The following is an 18,604-nucleotide window of genomic DNA, read 5'->3' as shown; positions in this document are numbered from 1 at the left end:
TAAGAAATGAAGTGGCAGATATTTTCGTCAGGAAAAGGGATGCATAGGTATTCATAGGCCCATAATTCTTTATCAGTATGCCATGGAGCTGCGCTATAACTGAATGAAGAAGGAAGCGCAGCAATACCAGAGAAAAACGGAAAGTATCAGATAAATTGCATCCATCATAGCGCCATTACGTATCAACGAAGGGAACTAAAGTATTCCTTCACCTTACCAGATACGAAGTGAGAGTTGTTGCAGGCTTTCTTGCCGGCTTCTGCAGGGTAGTGAAGTACTTGTTGAACCCGGGAGTTGTTCATTTCAACCAGTGCAGCAGAAGAGACCACCCTGTGTAATTGCGGAGCCTTTTTAGGTCCAGACTTCGCTTCTTGAGTTAAGCTTACATGTGATTAGCTAAGGAAGAGTGAGATAGCTTGGTCTATGGAGCAGAAAAGCACTTCAAAAGACTAATAGGAGAGTAGGCAAAAGTTTAGAAGTTATGTGCGTAAGTAAAATTAGCTTGAAAAGGGCGAGATTCGTTCTTTTTACCGTGCAGTGGCGGATCTAGCGGGGGTGGGGAGAGTGGGGTAGTTTGGGGGTTAAACTACGTGTTAGTCGGTGGCGGACCCACAGGGGGTGTTTTAATATGGCGCATATGTACCACTGACTGACACGGAGTTTAACCCTCAAACCCCCCANCAAAAGACTAATAGGAGAGTAGGCAAAAGTTTAGAAGTTATGTGCGTAGGTAAAATTAGCTTGAAAAGGGCGAGGTTCGTTCTTTTTACCGTGCAGTGGCGGATCTAGCGGGGGTGGGGGGAGTGGGGTAGTTTGGGGGTTAAACTACGTGTTAGTCGGTGGCGGACCAACAGGGGGTGTTTTAATATGGCGCATATGTATGAAAAATGTGGCGTCTTTGTATTAAAACATCCCCCGTGGGTCCACCACTGACTGACACGGAGTTTAACCCTCAAACCCCCCCGCTGGATCCGCCACTGTTACCGCGTAAAATATTTCTTTTAGCACGAACATCAAATGAGGTTCTTGGTGCTGGACAGCGTCTGCCAAAATCAGGGATGCTGATTTAGACAAGCGGAACTCCCGGAAATTATAATTTTCGCATGGTTATGATATATGCAGACAACTAGGAATGGCGAAGGGAAATGCACGTTTTAAAAAATTGTAGGAACCCTGGCGATGGAGTCCTATAGGGGGCTCTACTTATACACAAGAAAGTTGATTGAAAGATAATTGGGCCATCAGATGATTATTAGTTCAGTAAAATGTGACAGACGGCATTTGAGAAGTGTAAATACTCTGTACTTAGTTAAGTACCAGGCAAAAAGAGGTGTGACATTGCATAATTTCAGGCACTATTTACTATAAGCATTATAGCACGATAAGAAATTCATAAACCACTTGAAACCCATGCAACTTTCACTATCAAGAATTTTACCAATTTTCTTCCCTCCAAATTCACATTCAGTTATTTAATGAAATTTCATGTTTCACCAAACAAACTGCGCGATATACCTAAAATTACTCAAAAAATGTTATAAAAATTGTTGCTCAACACGACACGAAAATCTTAAGCGAACCAGTTTAAATTGCGCTCCCTTTGTTAAAGTGTTTATAAACACACATTTNGTGACATTGCATAATTTCAGGCACTATTTACTATAAGCATTATAGCACGATAAGAAATTCATAAACGACTTAAAACTCATGCAACTTTCACTATCAAGAATTTTACCAATTTTCTTCACTCCAAACTTTCATTCAGTTATTTAATGAAATTTCATGTTTCACCAAACAAACTGCGCGATATACCTAAAATTACTTAAAAAATGTTATACAAAATTGTTGCTCAACACGACACGAAAATCTTAAGCGAACCAGTTTAAATTGCGCTCCCTTTGTGTAAAGTGTTTATAAATACACATTTCTGACCACAGAAAGATAGATAGGTAGACGTCCAGACAACAAATATAGGTACATGAAGGTGAGATTACGTTGATTGATGACAATTCGAGTTTGCCCCCACATTGATTTGATTTATTTTCAAAACTACTGAAATTGAAATTGAAAGAGGTAATTGATCTTACTGGCTACTGACAAAGCAGCTACATATGTACATAGAAACAGCAGCAACAACAATCATATGGAGGAAAGGTAGGTAAAGCACCTTAAGCTGTCAGTCAATTTCTTGGCTTTCGTTTTCGACATTGCGCGCGCTGGTTTGATGGTGAGTAAAACTTTTTTCTTGTTAAATTATTTTAATTATTTATTTTGTATTTTGTGATGTTATTTTTATTTATTTTTTTTTAGAGCACGGCCTACTACAGACATATATATATATATGTGTGTACTTATGTATGATCTTGAATTATGGTAACCTATTTTGAGTTTTAGCGCAGTAGACAGCTTGGCGTAGCTGAGAAGTGGTAAAATGAAAGAACTAAAAAGAAAAAAATATTATACATACATATAAGCGGCCGCTAGTCTTTAGTGAAGCTGCGAAAAAATTTGAATTTCAAAGGTTATTAAAATAACTTAGTAACGTGTAAAATTGTGTTTGCTAATATCTATTTTGTATTCGTTTTTATTTTTAGGCCCACAGCATACACCAAAGAGGAAGCGCACGTTGAAAAATTTAATGAAATAAAAAGAAAAAATCTGTACTCGGCTGCGACAATTTTATGACAATTGAAACCAGTCCGGAATTTGCTGATATTTTGTGGAAATACATATATCTGTTTAGTAATAAAACACTCGATGGATTTGCAAAAGTGTGCTCGTATTTTTATTTCATTTCCTTCTATAGTTTTCATGTTCCGGCCTAAATAGTTTTCAAAAAAAAAGGAAAAATGGTTAAAGTAAAATTCTTAGCGAAACTAAAGGTTAAGACATATACTACAAAATTTCATGGGAAATATTTTCGTGGAATATTTTAACCCCGAAAGTGTCGTTTTGGCCCTTACTTCAAGAAACCCCTCAAAAAGCAAAATGTCAGGTTGTGAAGAGAATTGATATGTTCTAGAAAATAATACGTAAGAAAATTTTACTATGGGTCTTCTCAGGATAAAACTCCATGTCGCCAAACATCAAAGTCTCTAAAAAATTATATAAACAAATCTATGCCAAGAAGAAATAACAACAAATTTAAATGTACGCGTTCGAAAGGACAAGTCAGTTTTTTTTTTACTATAAATTTATTCTATTACGCAGCCGTAATAAAATATCTAATTGCCCTTTTTTAATTAGGTAATAACTTCTTCTTATATGGAACTACAGCCGTTTGCTGCTCTGGGCCGAAATCAATATTTAGCCGCTGTGTACGTTCGAGAGTACAAATCAATATTTTTGCTATGCCTATGAATATCTAATATGAAATTTTAGGCAATTAGCATGAAAGAGTTCTAAAGAGAAAATAATGACTTAAGCAATAAAAGTAATCACTTTTTTCTAAAGTTTCCAATTTGTTTTTTTTTTTTCTACGCTAAACGGTTTATATCTTCCTGCGATATTTAGTTCAATGACATAGCCAAAGTCGACACAAAAAAAACAGTTTTTATATGCACACTCGAAAGTGCAGCAGGAAAGAGAAAATAAGCGCCACCTCATAAGATTGAGGTATTTGCGAATGGACTGCAACAGAACTTAAAATAAATATGAAAGATTTCAAAAAAAAAAAAAAATTAAATAACAATCGGCATTGAAAACCGAGATTTTATTTTATATTTTATTTTTTCAAACGAAGACGCTCGCATTCCCCCCTGCCTCCACTCTCCGCACAAACTACACTTGAACACGTCTGCTGCGGCATTAAATGCATCATTTTTCCAAATCAAATTGCACATTATGGCCCTAATCATAGCCAACGCCGCCAATATTAATGATTTCGCACCGTAGAAGCAACTACTTGCGCCAGCATTGGTTAACCGCTGTTGCAACATTGCGCCTGTCAGTCTGTCATGCCATTTTGTTGAAGAGTAGCGGCAATTGTTGTGCTGCTTTTTTTTGGTTGTTACGTTGGTCGCTGGTCCACTATTCTTAGTTGCTGGTCACCACATCACATCGCCGTACTGAGCATGGCAGGTTTGTTGGTGTCATTATAGTGCCAAAGCGAATAATAAGCGTCATCAGCATTATAATCAACGTTTATTACGTTTCAACTCATTTCCTATGTTATCGTTCAGTTTGGTTTCCATACGACGACTGTGTTGCCACCGTCATAAAACGCCACCGCAACGTCGCGCTGTTGCAGTGCACTCTTTCCGCTGCTATTAGTTGCCTTCTCAAACCTTCTCTGCCCTACGTCAACTTTATGCCATCAGTCGATTTTGAATTTTCCCTAACCATTGTACTTTATTAAAATGGTTTGTATGTATGTATGTGTTTATATATATTTTTTTCATTTCGTTTGCCTTCATTTCATTTTATTTCTCATATAATTTCATTTGATTTTTTGATTTTGATTGTGATTTGGTCTTTGAATTCATCTGGCGGCTCACTTTGATCTTGAACGCATTTTGTCTGTTGTCCGCGGTGTCCAAAATATTATTAACACTGTCCGTAGTATGCCACCTTCAGGTTAAGGTGGCCAGATTTTTGAACGAAAGGAAGAATTTTAAAAAAGGTTTTTATTTTGGTTTTTATTAAGGTCGCTTTTGGCTCTAAATATAGCCTTTTTACCTCCACTTATTTTTTTATTACCGAGTCGGCAAATATGGCAGAAGAAGAGGTCTTCATAATTGTTTCCCTTAAAGCGATAGACATTTCTGTAAAAAAACTTATCGGACCATAAATACGGGTTTTTAAAATATATGGACACCTGCGCCACCTAGCGGATGAATTCATATTTCATATTGCATTGCCATCGGGTTTTGAGCCACGTTTGAAGTGAAACTTAATAAAAGCTTTTAAACAACTGCAATTTTTTTTTAGCTGGCCACCTTACTTGGACACCAATGACTCCACTCGTTGCTTCTACCATCGCCATGTTGCCAACTGACATCTGCTTCCCGCTGACACAAAACTCAGCCCGCCTGCCGGCCACATGCTGACGTTTGCCACAGCTCTCGCTCGCAAGCTGCTTCTTTTTACCCCTCTGAGTCCAACAAAACACAACAAGTTTGGCAAGATGACAATGTTGGCTGCCGCTTATTGTTGCTTACTACTTATTTCTGCTGCTTGCTGTCGGCTGTCGACTGTGGGTTGTCCGCTGCCATTGTCGTCGTCGTCAATTCGCCGGTGGCGACCACTTGTTTGCCGCATACGTTTGTACTATTGTTTGCAATGTCATTTTGTAATTATGTTTGTTGTTATTGTTTTTGTTTTGTTGGTTCATGCTTGTTGATAAAGCAATGTTGTTCGCTGCTGCTATTGGTAAAGTAGCCGCCATCGGTTACAAGTAAAAGTTTTTTGGCAACGAAAATAAGGAAACAAACAAGAAAATATTTGGCACACCATGTTTTGCTTTGTGTGTCTGAAAAGGGAGCGGATAAGCNACTATTGTTTGCAATGTCATTTTGTAATTATGTTTGTTGTTATTGTTTTTATTTGGTTGCTTCATGCTTGTTGATAAAGCGATGTTGTTCGCTGCTGCTATTGGTAAAGTAGCCACCATCGATTACAAGTAAAAGTTTTTTGGCAACGAAAATAAGGAAACAAACAAGAAAATATTTGGCAACCATGTTTTGCTTTGTGTGTCTGAAAAGGGAGCGGATAAGTGGGCGGTTAGGTGCTTATTACTAAGCCAACTACGTAATTGAAAAATACGTGTGGCATCGTTAGTTCGATGGGGGAGAGATGCTAATGCGTGAGCGGTTGGAAAAGGACCATTTTGAGTGATGGTTACGAAAGACTTTCTGTTGTTGTAAAAAGTTATTACTTTTAATTAATCCAGNTCGTTAGTTCGATGGGGGAGAGATGCTAATGCGTGAGCGGTTGGAAAAGGCCCATTTTGAGTGATGGTTACGAAAGACTTTCTGTTGTTGTAAAAAGTTATTACTTTTAATTAAGCACACCAATGTAACATTTAACACTCATCCAATTAAGAACGGGACAATTTCCATCCTGTTTCATCAGAGTTCCGTATCTATTCCTCACCTTCCTTACCAGCCGACGAAACCTGTCTAAGGTCACTTTTTTATCCTTCATGTAACTATTACAATTAAGTCCAGTCCATCCAGACTAAACATTTATCTCAAATTTGGGTTCTACCAATTAAACTCCATTGAAGCATTCTGAAGGGATATGGCCGTCGAATCCTTGCATTCTGGTTTAAATTCGAATGAGATGGACATAGTGCAGCGACTTAAAATACAGTGCCTCCGTGCCTTGGCCAAGTCGTTCGAATGGACACCAGCACTCCAGCTCTGACAGTATACAACTCGGAACCCGCTGGTGGTAGCAGAGGAAGATGGAGGCCCCACTGCGATGGAAAGACCATGGGGAGACTTGGCTTCACTGGGCAATTTATTAACTATTTTCTCTTCAAGTACATCGTCTGGTTTTTCATCCCACGGCAACATAGTCAGAGAATTCTTCGCTGTAGGATAGCGTTTCTTCATCTCAACTTCGTTGAGCACATGTGCCTCTGACGACTAACTCGATATACGTTCAAAAATGGCCACAATTTCTACGAGCTCTTCGGCAACACATAATCAGTCTTTACTGGGTCCCGGGGCAGCGGTATTCTGGGAAATGAGAAAGCGGTCCAAAGAATGCAACTTCCCATGATGAGCTGGATGAGGGGTCTCTTTGGATTCGCCAGAGAATCAGGATTGTCTGAAGGTATGTAGGGGTCGAACCAACAGCAGAGAGCTGTTAGCTGAGTGGATTTAAGGCAGCAAGGGAAGAGTTGTTAGGTTGTGGTACCTACACTAGTCAGAGAGGTGTTGGGATGTCGGGGTCGAGTCTGGATAAATAGGAGTTCGATTTGCTACAGTAGCTAAATAAACGTTGCGCTAGCGTTATGTGCATCACTCGAGAAAGCTGAAGCTCTGTATGATGGGTGAAAGCGAATGACTGCCTTAATGGACTAGAGTTTGTAAAGCTAGTTGTTGTCCCTCGGTAAATGTCTTTGGTGGCTTGATGAAACAACGTTGGGACCGGTGGTTGTACGAGAGTTTGCGAAGGTGGTGGTTGTTTCGCAGTGAATGTCTTTAGTGGCTTGTTGGAGCAGCGTCGGGTCCCGTGTTTGTGCGATGTGAGTCTGTGTCTTGTATGTGAGTACATAAGTATCCGTCGGATATAGCTGGCAGTTTAGCATTGCTTCCAGCAAGTGCCTCCGCACTAGCAGCTGAGCAGGAATTGTTAGCTAGGCATCAAATTTTATTCCTAGACAGCAAATTTGAGATCTCAATACGCAAAGAGTAGTTCAGGCGACATAAGAAGACATCCGCTTACTTTACGAAGGGCGTTGTTCTGACAAGATTGAGGCCTTGTCCACAAACCAAACCAAATAGGCACTGCATAATTTAGAACCAGCCGGCCGAGTTATTGCCTTTATGTTGAGACCAACGTTGCTTACACTTTCCGCGTAGTGCTGCCGGCGAGCGATTTGAGAACTTTGTTTTGTTTCTGATTTCTGAAATTAATTGACAGTTGAGTTTTTGTGCGCGGCGTAGGAGGGTAAGCTGTCAAAAGTAAACCTCGATTTATTAATCGTTCGTATTGATGTGCCAATGACGCGAATGTCCATTGCAGCTTGAACCTTTCATCTATATAGGTCGTGATTTTGTCGGGAAGAGTTTAAGGCTTCTATGACAGCCAGCTTTAGGTTCCATAATGACTCGGTGTTTTACCCGACTTAGAGCTGTTTTTTTTCTCTCCATCGCATCTTGTTATTGCTTTCGGATGCAGTTCCACGATGATGTACTGTGATACAGAAAAGGGAAGAAGTGGTAAAAATTCTTGCGTAACTATTTAAATTGAAGAAATATGTATATTTTTTTCTTTCGTATGTTAATATTCAAGGTATTAAAATCCGCGGTATACCAAAGAGTATCAGAGGTCCAAAAAGTGTAAAAAACCCGAGAAAACACGTTTTGATATTGACATTTTCGCAAATCCGCTCAATGGATTTATTAGATTCTTTTCCTTTCTACTCGGTATTTTCTGTATAAAGTTTGTGGGGAAAGTGTTTAAAAACAGGGTTGCCAGCTATCTGAAAGTTTAAAATTATTTATAATTCATGGCTTAACAGCATACAAACGTCTAAACACACAAAACAGATTGAAAATATTACAAAAATATATTAGAGTGAGGTTGCTACCTTTCTAAAAAAAATTGAGAATTATAATGATTTTTGTAAAATCGTGCTCGTGAAAAGAAAAAAATTTCCAATATGGGCAAAAGGAGAGGATGTTGGAAATTCTTGCTTGAAAAATTTCATTACATTAAATTCATTTCTTAATTTTAAATAAGTGGCAAGAAAAGGTGTGGATTAGTGTTTATTATAACATACACACACACAAACATATTTTATTTATTTGCTTTACTGACATAAATAGATTACCTTAGTTTATAGTTGAGTGGCAACCCTACTCAAAAACATGTTCGGTTTAGGTCTATTTAAACACTTTCTGTTTGATACCCACATTGTAGTGTTAAAAAACATTTTTTAATGCCTTTTTTTATTTTTTTAATAAACTTTTTCGAAAGGTGGCAACCCCGTTACAAAATATTTTTTGTAAGTCTCTTAAAACGATTTTTGTTTTAGTGTAGAAATTGAAGTAATTAAATAATTTGAAATTTTCGTATAAGTGGCAAACCTGTTTTTCAAAATTTTTTTCACAAACTTTCTACAAAAAAAAACGAGTGCAATAGATACGTTTAAAGTTGTTAAAACTACGAAAAATTTCAATATACACGATTTCTCGGATTTTTCATAATTTTCGGATATCTGATATCACGGATTTCAATACCTAGGATATTAAGCTACACCAAAAAAAAATTCTTATTTTTTATCGTATGCAACTAATTTTGGCCACTTTATTCCATTTCTGTACCACTGTGCGATGTTGCCTTTTCCGCAGCAAAAATGCCACTTTAGAAAAAGTAATAGCTCGTAGTTTGAAAATATATTTTCAAAGGATGCCGTTCGTTTTGTTACATTAAAACTAACAATGTTTACATACAACTTCAGGCATTTAAACCGCTTAACTATTGTGTGGCATGCAATAAATAGGCATCAATCAAAATTTTAGAGTAATGCACTTGACTACAACAACATCAGGGCACATAATGCCCATCTGTATGCAAGGATCTGCCATTCAACTTCTGACGCAACAAATATCATGCCAAGTTTTACAAATCCACATTTTCGCTTTACACATTTCATTGATGTAAAATCACAAAAAGACTATTACTTTTGGACAAGTCTGCTTTTATAGACACAGTTTGAACAATATTTTGCTAATTTTCATGCACTCATTGACGTCTCATTGTCACAATGTGCCAGCAAGCGATTGTGCATTATGCTGGCTGTGTATCAAAGAGAAAAAAAGAAAAAAAAGAAAAAGAATAAAAAAAAAACAGAATGAAAGGAATAAACAGCATTGACCCTGAAGTCAACTTTCTTTGCCAGCAAGCGGCAATATTTTCCTTAAAATAGCTTATCCATTTGTGAATGTCTACAATGCACGTCAACCTAGAGCTGTTTCACAGGTGTATATGTTGCCTACTTTTTGCCCATTTGTGACACTTTTTTTGTTTTGTCAGTTGTTTGGGTTTTTATTGTTTTGCAAAAAAAAACAATCACTTGTTTATTTGTTTATATGCGCTGCGACTTGTTTGGCATGCATTTAAGCAAGACTTTGTACTTGCTTTGAAATTGCGCCGATAAGTGTCAAATCTATGAGATCAAAGATTAAGCCGGTTTCAGGCGCTCAAGAAAAAAAGATACAAAAACAGAAGTCACAAATGTAGGCTTTCTCATAATATTTTCTTAATTTTTATTACTCACAAATAACTGCTGCTACATTCCTTTTATTTGAGATATTTTGAATTTTTCTTAGNAGCAAGGGAAGAGTTGTTAGGTTGTGGTACCTACACTAGTCAGAGAGGTGATGGAATGTCGGGGTCGAGTCTGGATAAATAGGAGTTCGATTTGCTACAGTAGCTAAATAAACGTTGCGCTAGCGTTATGTGCATCACTCGAGGAAGTTGAAGCTCTGTGTAATGGGTGAAAGCGAATGACCGCCTTAATGTGCGAGAGTTTGCAAAGGTACTCGTTGTTCCTCGGTAAATGTCTTTGGTGGGTTGTTGGAGCAACGTCGGCACCGGTGGTTGTAGGAGAGTTTGCGAAGGTGGTGGTTGTCTCGCAGTAAATGTGTTTAGTGGCTTGTTGGAACAGCGTCGGGTCCGGTGGTTGTGCGATGTGGGTCTGAATCTTGTATGTGAGTATATAAATATCCTTCGGATGTAGCTGGGAAAGTGTCTTCGCACTATCAGCTGATCAGGAGTTGTTAGCTATGCATCAAATTTTATTTCTAGACGGTAAATTTGAGGTCTGCCTATGCAAAGAGCAGTTCAGGCAACATAAGAAGACATAAGAAGACATCCCCTTTCTTAACGAAGGGCAGTGTTCTGACGAGTTTGAGGATTTGTCCACAAACCAAACCAAATAGGCACTGTATAATTTAGAACTAGCTGGCCGGATTATTGCCTTATATGTTGAGACCAAAGTTGCTTACACTTTCCGCTTAGTTCTGCCAGCGAGCGAATTGAGAACTTTTAAAGGTAAACCTCGATTTATTAATCGTCCGTATTGATGTGCCAATGACGTGAATTCCCATTGCAGCTTGAACCTTTCATCTATGTAGCTTGTGATTTTGTCGGGGAGAGTTTAGGGCTTCTATGACAGCCTGTTTTAGGTTCCATAATGACTCGGTGTTTTACCCGACTTAGAGCTGTTTTTGTTTTTTGCTCCATCGCACCTTGTTACTGCTTTCGGATGCAGTTCTATGATGATGCACTGTGGTACAGAAATGGGAAAACGTAGTCAAGATTTTTGCGTAACTATTTAAATTTAAAAAAAAAACAGTATATATATAATTTTTTCTTTCGTATGTTAATATTTTATTTTTTAATTTTTTTTTATTTTTTTTTTAATTTTTAAAGAGTATCAGAGGTCCAAAAAATGTAAAAAAGCCGAAAAAACACGATATTGAAATTTTTGCGAACCCGACCAATGGATTTGTTAAATTCTTTTCCTTTCTACTCGGTATTTTCTGTAGAAAGTTTGTGGAAAAAGTTTTTAAAAACAGAGTTGCCAGCTTAAATGTCTACCATAACATAGAACCGATTGAAGAGATAATTGAAAGCGGGGTTGCCACCTTTCTAAAAAAAATACGAATTATAATGATTTTTGTAAAATCGTAAATGGAGAGAAAGTTGGACATTCTTGCTTGAGAAATTTCATTTCATTAAACCCATTTTTTTATTTTAAATAAGTGGCAAGAAAAGGCGTGGTTTAATGTTTCTTTCAACTCTACTCAAAAACATTTTCGTCTAAAGTCTATTTAAAAACTTTCCGTCTGATACCCACATTGTAGTGTTAAAAATCACACATTTTTTATAACCTTTTTTTAGCTTTTTCGGAAGGTGGCAACCCCGCTACAAAGTGTTTTTTGTAAGTCTCTTAAAACGATATTTGTTTTAGTGTAGAGATTGTGGCAATTAAATAGTTTGAAAATTTTGGATAGCTGGCAACCCTTTTTTCAAAATTTGTTTCCACAAACTTTCTACAAAAAAAAAACGAGTGCAATGGATACGTTTAAAGTTATTAAAACTACAAAAAATTTCAATATACACGATTTCTCGGATATCACGGATTTCAATACCTAGGATATTAAGCTACGCCAAAAGAAATATTATTTTTTATCGTATGCAACTAATTTTGGCCACTTTATTCCATCTCTGTACCACTGTGCGATGTTGCCTGTTCCGCAGCAAAAATGCCACTTTAGAAAAAGTAATAGCTCGTAGTTTAAAAAAATATATTTTCAAAGGATGCCGTTCGTTTTGTTACATTAAAACTAACAATGTTTACCTACAACTTCAGGCACTTAAACCGATTAACTATTGTGTGGCATGCAATAAATAGGCATCAATCAAAATTTTAGAGTAATGCACTTGACTACAACAACATCAGGTCACATAATGCCCATCTGTATGCAAGGATGTTGAATGGCAGCAACTTCTGACGCAACAAATACCAAGTTTTACAACTCCACATTTTCGCTTTACACATTTCATTGATGTGAAATCACAAAAAGACTGTTACTTTTGGACAAGTCTACTTTTGTAGACACAGTTTCAATATTATTTTGCTAATTTTCATGCACTCATTGACGTCTCATTGTCACAATGTGCCGGCAAGCGATTGTGCATTATGCTGGCTGTATATCAATGAGAAAAAAGAAAAAGAATATAAAAAAAACAGAATGAAAGGAATAAACAGCATTGACCCAACTTTCTTTGCCAGCAAGCGGCATTATTTTCCTTAACATAGCCTATCCATTTATGAATGTCTACAATGCACGTCAACCTAGAGCTGTTTCACAGGTGTATCTGTTGCCTACTTTTTGCTCATTTGTGACACTTTTTTTGTTTTGTCAGTTGTTTGGGTTTTTATTTCTTTGCAAAAAAAACAATCACTTGTTTATTTGTTTATATGCACAGCGGCTTGTTTGGCATGCATTTAAGCAATGACTTTGTACTTGCTTTGAAATTGCGCCGATAAGTGTCAAATCTATGAGATCAAAAATTAAGCCGGTTTCAGGCGCTCAAGAAAAAAGAAACAAAAACAGAAGTTCCAAATGCAGGCTTTCTATAATATTTTCTTAATTTTTATTACTCACAAATAACTGCTACTACATTCTAATGCACATACCTTTTATTTGAGATATTTAGGATTTTTCTTAACTCTTTGAAATTAATAAAATAAGTAATTTTACTACCGCTACTTATTCGTATAATTTTTCAACAAATTATTTAAACGATCTCATTTTCAGTGCAAACACAATTTTCTACTCAATCTAAGATCAACTAACAGCCACGATCGCCTCGAAGTCTGCCCCTTACATAACTGCACTTACTGTGTACAAACGTCAAACGTTAACAAACAGGTAAGTGGGCACATATGTATGTATGTATGCAAGTATGTTTATTTGAACTTGCTTTTTATTGTAACATTTATCGCATGACTATGCATATTTAGTGATTAGCCAGTGTATTCTAGTGTCGATCAATATGGAAGAGTCCAACTCACGAGATTTTTACGTATATACCTACGCAAAGAAATAAAGGGTGTTGGAAAAAATTAGAGTAATTCAGAATATAATATTTTGTCCGAAGAAGTCATTCAGAATATAATTTTTTGTGNGTGTACAAACGTCAAACGTTAACAAACAGGTAAGTGGGCACATATGTATGAATGTATGCAAGTATGTTTATTTGAACTTGCTTTTTATTGTAACATTTATCGCATGACTATGCATATTTAGTGGTTAGCCAGTGTATACTAGTATCGATCAACGTGGAAGAGTTCGAATCACGAGATTTTTTCATATATACGCAAATAAATAAAGGGTGTTGGAAAAAATTTGAGTAATTCAGAATACAATATTTTGTCCGAAGAAGTAATTCAGAATATAATTTTTTGTCTGAACTAAATCCGCAAAATAACGTGTGCAGAAAATGTGGTTACTGCAGAAGGTGTATGTATATTCAACACTCCAGGCGCCGTTAGAGACACACTCTGATCATTCCTCCTATAGTTATACTCTTGTGGTCAGTTGATTAAGTCATGTGACATTTTGACTAGGTTTGGCTATTTTTTTNTTTTTTTTTATAAAAGTCTAGCACTTTACCTAACCAGTGCCACATAAATCCACATTTCAAACTTCGTACAAAAATTATGAAAATTGAACAAACTTAACAGCCAGTTTTACCATCAATTTAAATGGAAAATTATTTTTATTTTTCTGTTGATTTCCATATAAAATTCAAAAAATTTAATTTTTCACTTAAATTGCTTTCGTGAATTTGGCTGTAACAATTGCACCTACAAATTTTAAACTTTTTATTCGGAATTTTTAGAAAAATGTTGGGTAACAGAGGTTGGTGGGATGGTTTTCTTGTAAATTTTCCACGTGGCATAGCCCCCTTTATTTAACATTATTATTAATAGGCCTCTGACTTAGCTAAATCTTCTTTTCGAACCCCTAAAGAGTCACTTCAACCTAACGTTATTTTTAAAGTTAAACGCTTTGAAGCATCGTTCAGATTTTGGATGGCGACGAAAGTCGTTCTCCAAGGGATATATTTAAGCCTGTTCACAAAATCTGCAGTTCATCTTCACAAATATGATACCTGACCCTGCAAACTGTGAGAGTTTTATAACCTTCACAGCTAAGACTAAGCAGTAGCTCAGAGGCTCCACGTGAGGATGTTAAAAATTCCTTGGATTGCCGTTTAACCTTTGACATACGCCAGTGACCGCCAACCTTTGGATGGACCACAGAAAGGCATGTATATATGTCGCGATCGAGAACCCACCACAAAGTAACTTTGTATCGGATTCCAAGTTTCTGTAATACAATTCCGCGGCTATCTTTCAGATATGACACTATTTTGCATAAATCGAAAGCACTTAATAAGAAACTTATAGGGAGGGGCCTGTTGGTTCTTCCATAAAAATGTTGGCGTTCACAAATTTCAATTGCGAACACTTCCCCTTGAAGTGCGGTTGTGTTTGTGCCCATTGACACACTTTACTGTAACCTTAGTCTTGATATTCCGTCTCCAGCATTTCTATCATCAGGTTTGGATCAAATATTGTACCAAATTTGGCATCCTTCGCTAATCGTTGTGATAAATAATAATAAAGAAAAGAGGAAATAACAAAAAGAGGACGCGCAGTATACCAATTCATTTTCTTTTAACAATTTGACCTGAAAAGTTTAGCTCGTAAAACATTAGCTGTATGATCAGCACAACTCATTATTTTAACGCTTACTAATGAAAATTACAAAAATTCCCAGGATTAAAAATAAAAGTGGACAAATAGATTTCTGAAAACCTCATAGATCCATAATAAGAAGGAATAAAGCAGTGTAAAGAAACATTTTCAAGTTTTAATATCTTTTGTAAACGGCGTTATCATCCTTGACCGAACAATTCTGAAATGAAATAAATTTAGGCACCCTGTATTCGCTCATGTGCGAGCAAGTGAAATGGAAATTCTAACTTATTAGCTACATATTGCTCTCAGTGAACCAATAAACCCAGGTCCGCACAAAAAAATAACTAATGGAAATTAAAAAATAAACCCATCGAAAGATCACAGATCGTTTGATGTCGATCACCGGCAATGATTTTCATTTTCAGGTGTCATCATCAACACGTTTTCCCTTGTTCTTTTCAAGCCCGCATATGTACATTTTCTTGTAGCTGGTGCATTTCGACAAATCTTCTGCTTTCTTTTAATCTTTCCAGCCTTTTACTGTTGTTGTGCGCTGCTCATTGTCGCCCAACAAGCGCTTAATATCGAGATCGTTATCAAAGCGACGATATTTTGTAATACATATTTCTATTTATAACTAACTTTGAACTAAAGTTATATGTATGCTGTGGGTTGTGAACGCTTACGCCTTCTAGATATACATATATACATCTAGGAGTACTAGAGAGATGCGTAGAACGCTCACTCACACGTTCGCTCGTTCGCTAAGACGATCAAAGCGAAAATGCCGCTAAATAAAAATCGGCCTGTTGATTTGAGCTCAACAAATGATTTGATGATGATTTTCAAATTATCAAATAAATGATCTGTAATTTTTGGTAATCTTTTCAACCTGTACATCTACGAGTATGCGGGTATGTGTAGACAAAAATTGAAAGCCGATCAATGTTTTCGGCGGCAAATCTTAGTCGATGAGTAGACGAAAATTCAATGGCCTACAAGCGAGTATAGCAAGTGGTTTTGTTTGTGTTTTTTTTGGCGTTAACTAACTGACCTCGTAGCAGCAGTTGGCTGGGCTGCGCGGCAGGGTGACTAACTGTCAACTGTATATTAGGTAGCTAGCCTCATTACAGGCGGCATTTCTTTTAGTTTGATTTTTTCGAAATTTTAGAAATGACTGCCTCTACTTAGTATCAGCTAATTTGTCGCTAATATCACACTAGAGCCGTAGTGAAATTTGTTCGTCAAATTCTGTTAATTGGGCCGTAAGCTGTTTGATGGTTAGTTAAATGCCGCTTGGCGCTTTCTTCTTTGTTGTTTCGAATTTAATTGATTTTTTCTTATGCGCTTATACATTTGTTATGGCCACTTTGCATTTTGTTAGGTCAATTTTCTTTCTATTTTTGTTTTTCTTTTCAAATATAAATTCTACCTTTCTACTACCACTTACCACCTAATATGCCGTGTATACTATAATCCTTGCGTCCGTCTTCACTCGTACGATCATTACCTCGTAAAAGGCGACTGATGGACGATGTGGATGGTGGATCCGTGAAGCCCTCCTAGAATGGTAAAGGGAAAGTATTAGCTACTTAGCTACAATGTTTGTATTTAAATATGTAAGCTATTTTCTTGTTAAAACTAGTACGTATGCTAATATAGATATTAAAATAAGTAGGTTTTTTTTATATGTATGTCAAGCATTCCATAGCACATAAGAAAAATAGCTAAAGGAGACAATTTTTTGTCTAGAAATTTCAGCTTTCTGATTTTAATATTTGCCTTTCACTTCAGAGAACTGTAGTCAAGTAAGTTTGTCGTATTGGGTCATATGACAAGTCTCAGCTATCAGCAAATTTTTGTTTGAAGTTATTCCTGTTCAAATAGATAGTATATGTATGTAAATACTAGGGCGGGTCAAGTCAAAGTCACATCGCAATTATGGTTATTTGGGTCATTTCAAGCATTTTTACTCAAGAAACCATAGATCTAAAATAAATTTCGAGCCACCGATTTTTTCTATCAAGTTTTTTTTTTCAAAAAGTGGCGCACCTGTTGAAACAGCTGTATTGAAAACTAGCCAAAATATGTATCTGGGGGTTTTTGGGGTCAAGGAATCCATTTCTGGCAATAAATTTTTCTTTGGAGGGCTGCCAGGCGGCGCTTCCGTACTTTTTTTTTGGATTTTAACGCCTTTTTTTCCGAAAATTCAATTCCCAGAGAAGACTGGGATGCCGAACTTCCAGTAGTAGAGGAGGGTATATCCAACTACACTGATGGTTCAACGGAGTCCACTCGAACGACCTGCCGATCAACCGGTTCGATAGCGAACCCCTGCAATGTCTTCCAAGCGGAGATCTACACTATAGAGAGGATGGATAGTATTTTATTTAGTGGCAGAGTCCCGGAAGACAAAACCACTATTTTTTCCGACAGTCAGGCAGCACTGAATAGGATAGCAATAGGATCTAAAACAGGGAAATCGGGGAATTATATGGAAATGTCCCACCACGCTGGCGTCAATGAGCCGTATCAATGTCACTCTATGCTGGGTCCCTGAACAAAGTAAAATTGAGGAGAATTAGTGAGATGGCCAGATGCGGATCAGCGATTCCAATAGAAGAAGCGGATAGCTCCATAATCCACCGTTTAGCGACCACGTTAGGAAAATTGATGAATTGAAATGGAAAGACCGTGAGATCACAAGATGATTATGGCCGCGGCTTAGCAGGAAAAAGACAAGGGGCATACTCAAACTCAATAGATATGCAGTAAGAGTCCTTACCGGCGTTATCACAGGACACTGTGCTATATTACCATTGCTTCAATATGATATGGATGAAGAAGAGTCAAATGACTATTTTCTGTGTCGATTTGCAGGTCTACCGACGACTCAAGCACTTGGGTTCACGCTTCTTAAACAGTCTAGGCGAGGTAGCGGAGGTGGAACTGTTAGATCTCCTCGGCCTCAGGGACAGTAATTGGTTGAGTACAATAATGACTGGAAGCTACTCTTTCGATTATAGGTGCGTGTCTCCTACTGACCCTAACTTAAAGAGGGCACTCAGAGTGGACAATTCTGTCTCCAAGTGAAATTACAGAATATTCCTCATACGCCGTGCTAGCCTAACCTAACCTTGGTTCGTTGTTTTTTTCCAGAAAAAGCAGGGATAAATCCATGAAAAAGTATACCAAAATTATGAGAAATTCGAGATGAGTCGATTCAGCCATGTCCGCCTGTCTGTCTGTCTGTCTGCTCGTCCATTTGTCTATCCATGCGAACGAAATTTGGTAAGTGGGTGGCTTTTTATAGTGTATTTATTATTTATCGGAACCGGCAATATCGCTCCCATATAACAGATTGTTCAAATATAAAATTTTGCGTTGTACCTCCTTCAAAAGAGCAGCTAGGAACATGACATTTCTCACTATCTTCGCTTGTTATCCATAGTGAAAATGAAAAAGATCGGACGACTATAACCCATAGCTCCAATACAACCGATTATTTACGTTTAAACCGATTCATTTATTCAGATAAAACCGCGCAATTTCCTATACAAATGATTGTTCAGATATAAGTTTCTGGGATAAAATAGTTTTTTTCCCTTATTTTCTTATCATAAATGAGAAGTTCACAGTTTAAAT

The 18,604-nt window shown here is 37.1% G+C and overlaps 1 protein-coding gene across 1 annotated transcript in view; it reads right to left on the bottom strand.

The window, feature by feature from the left end:
• gsb-n (paired box protein gooseberry-neuro) overlaps nt 1-18,604 on the bottom strand; it is a 49,649-nt gene that overhangs the window by 20,245 nt on the left and 10,800 nt on the right. Inside the window, exon 3 of the mRNA XM_017622971.1 lies at nt 16,410-16,521. Within this exon, the coding sequence (XP_017478460.1) occupies nt 16,410-16,521 (112 nt within the window). The remainder of the gene's footprint in view (nt 1-16,409; nt 16,522-18,604) is intronic.

Source organism: Rhagoletis zephyria, unplaced genomic scaffold, assembly GCF_001687245.7.
Source record: "Rhagoletis zephyria isolate East Lansing unplaced genomic scaffold, Rhagoletis_zephyria_1.1 Rzeph_scaffold_03001, whole genome shotgun sequence".
Taxonomy (NCBI): domain Eukaryota; kingdom Metazoa; phylum Arthropoda; class Insecta; order Diptera; family Tephritidae; genus Rhagoletis; species Rhagoletis zephyria.
This window is presented reverse-complemented; position numbering and strand designations above follow the sequence as displayed.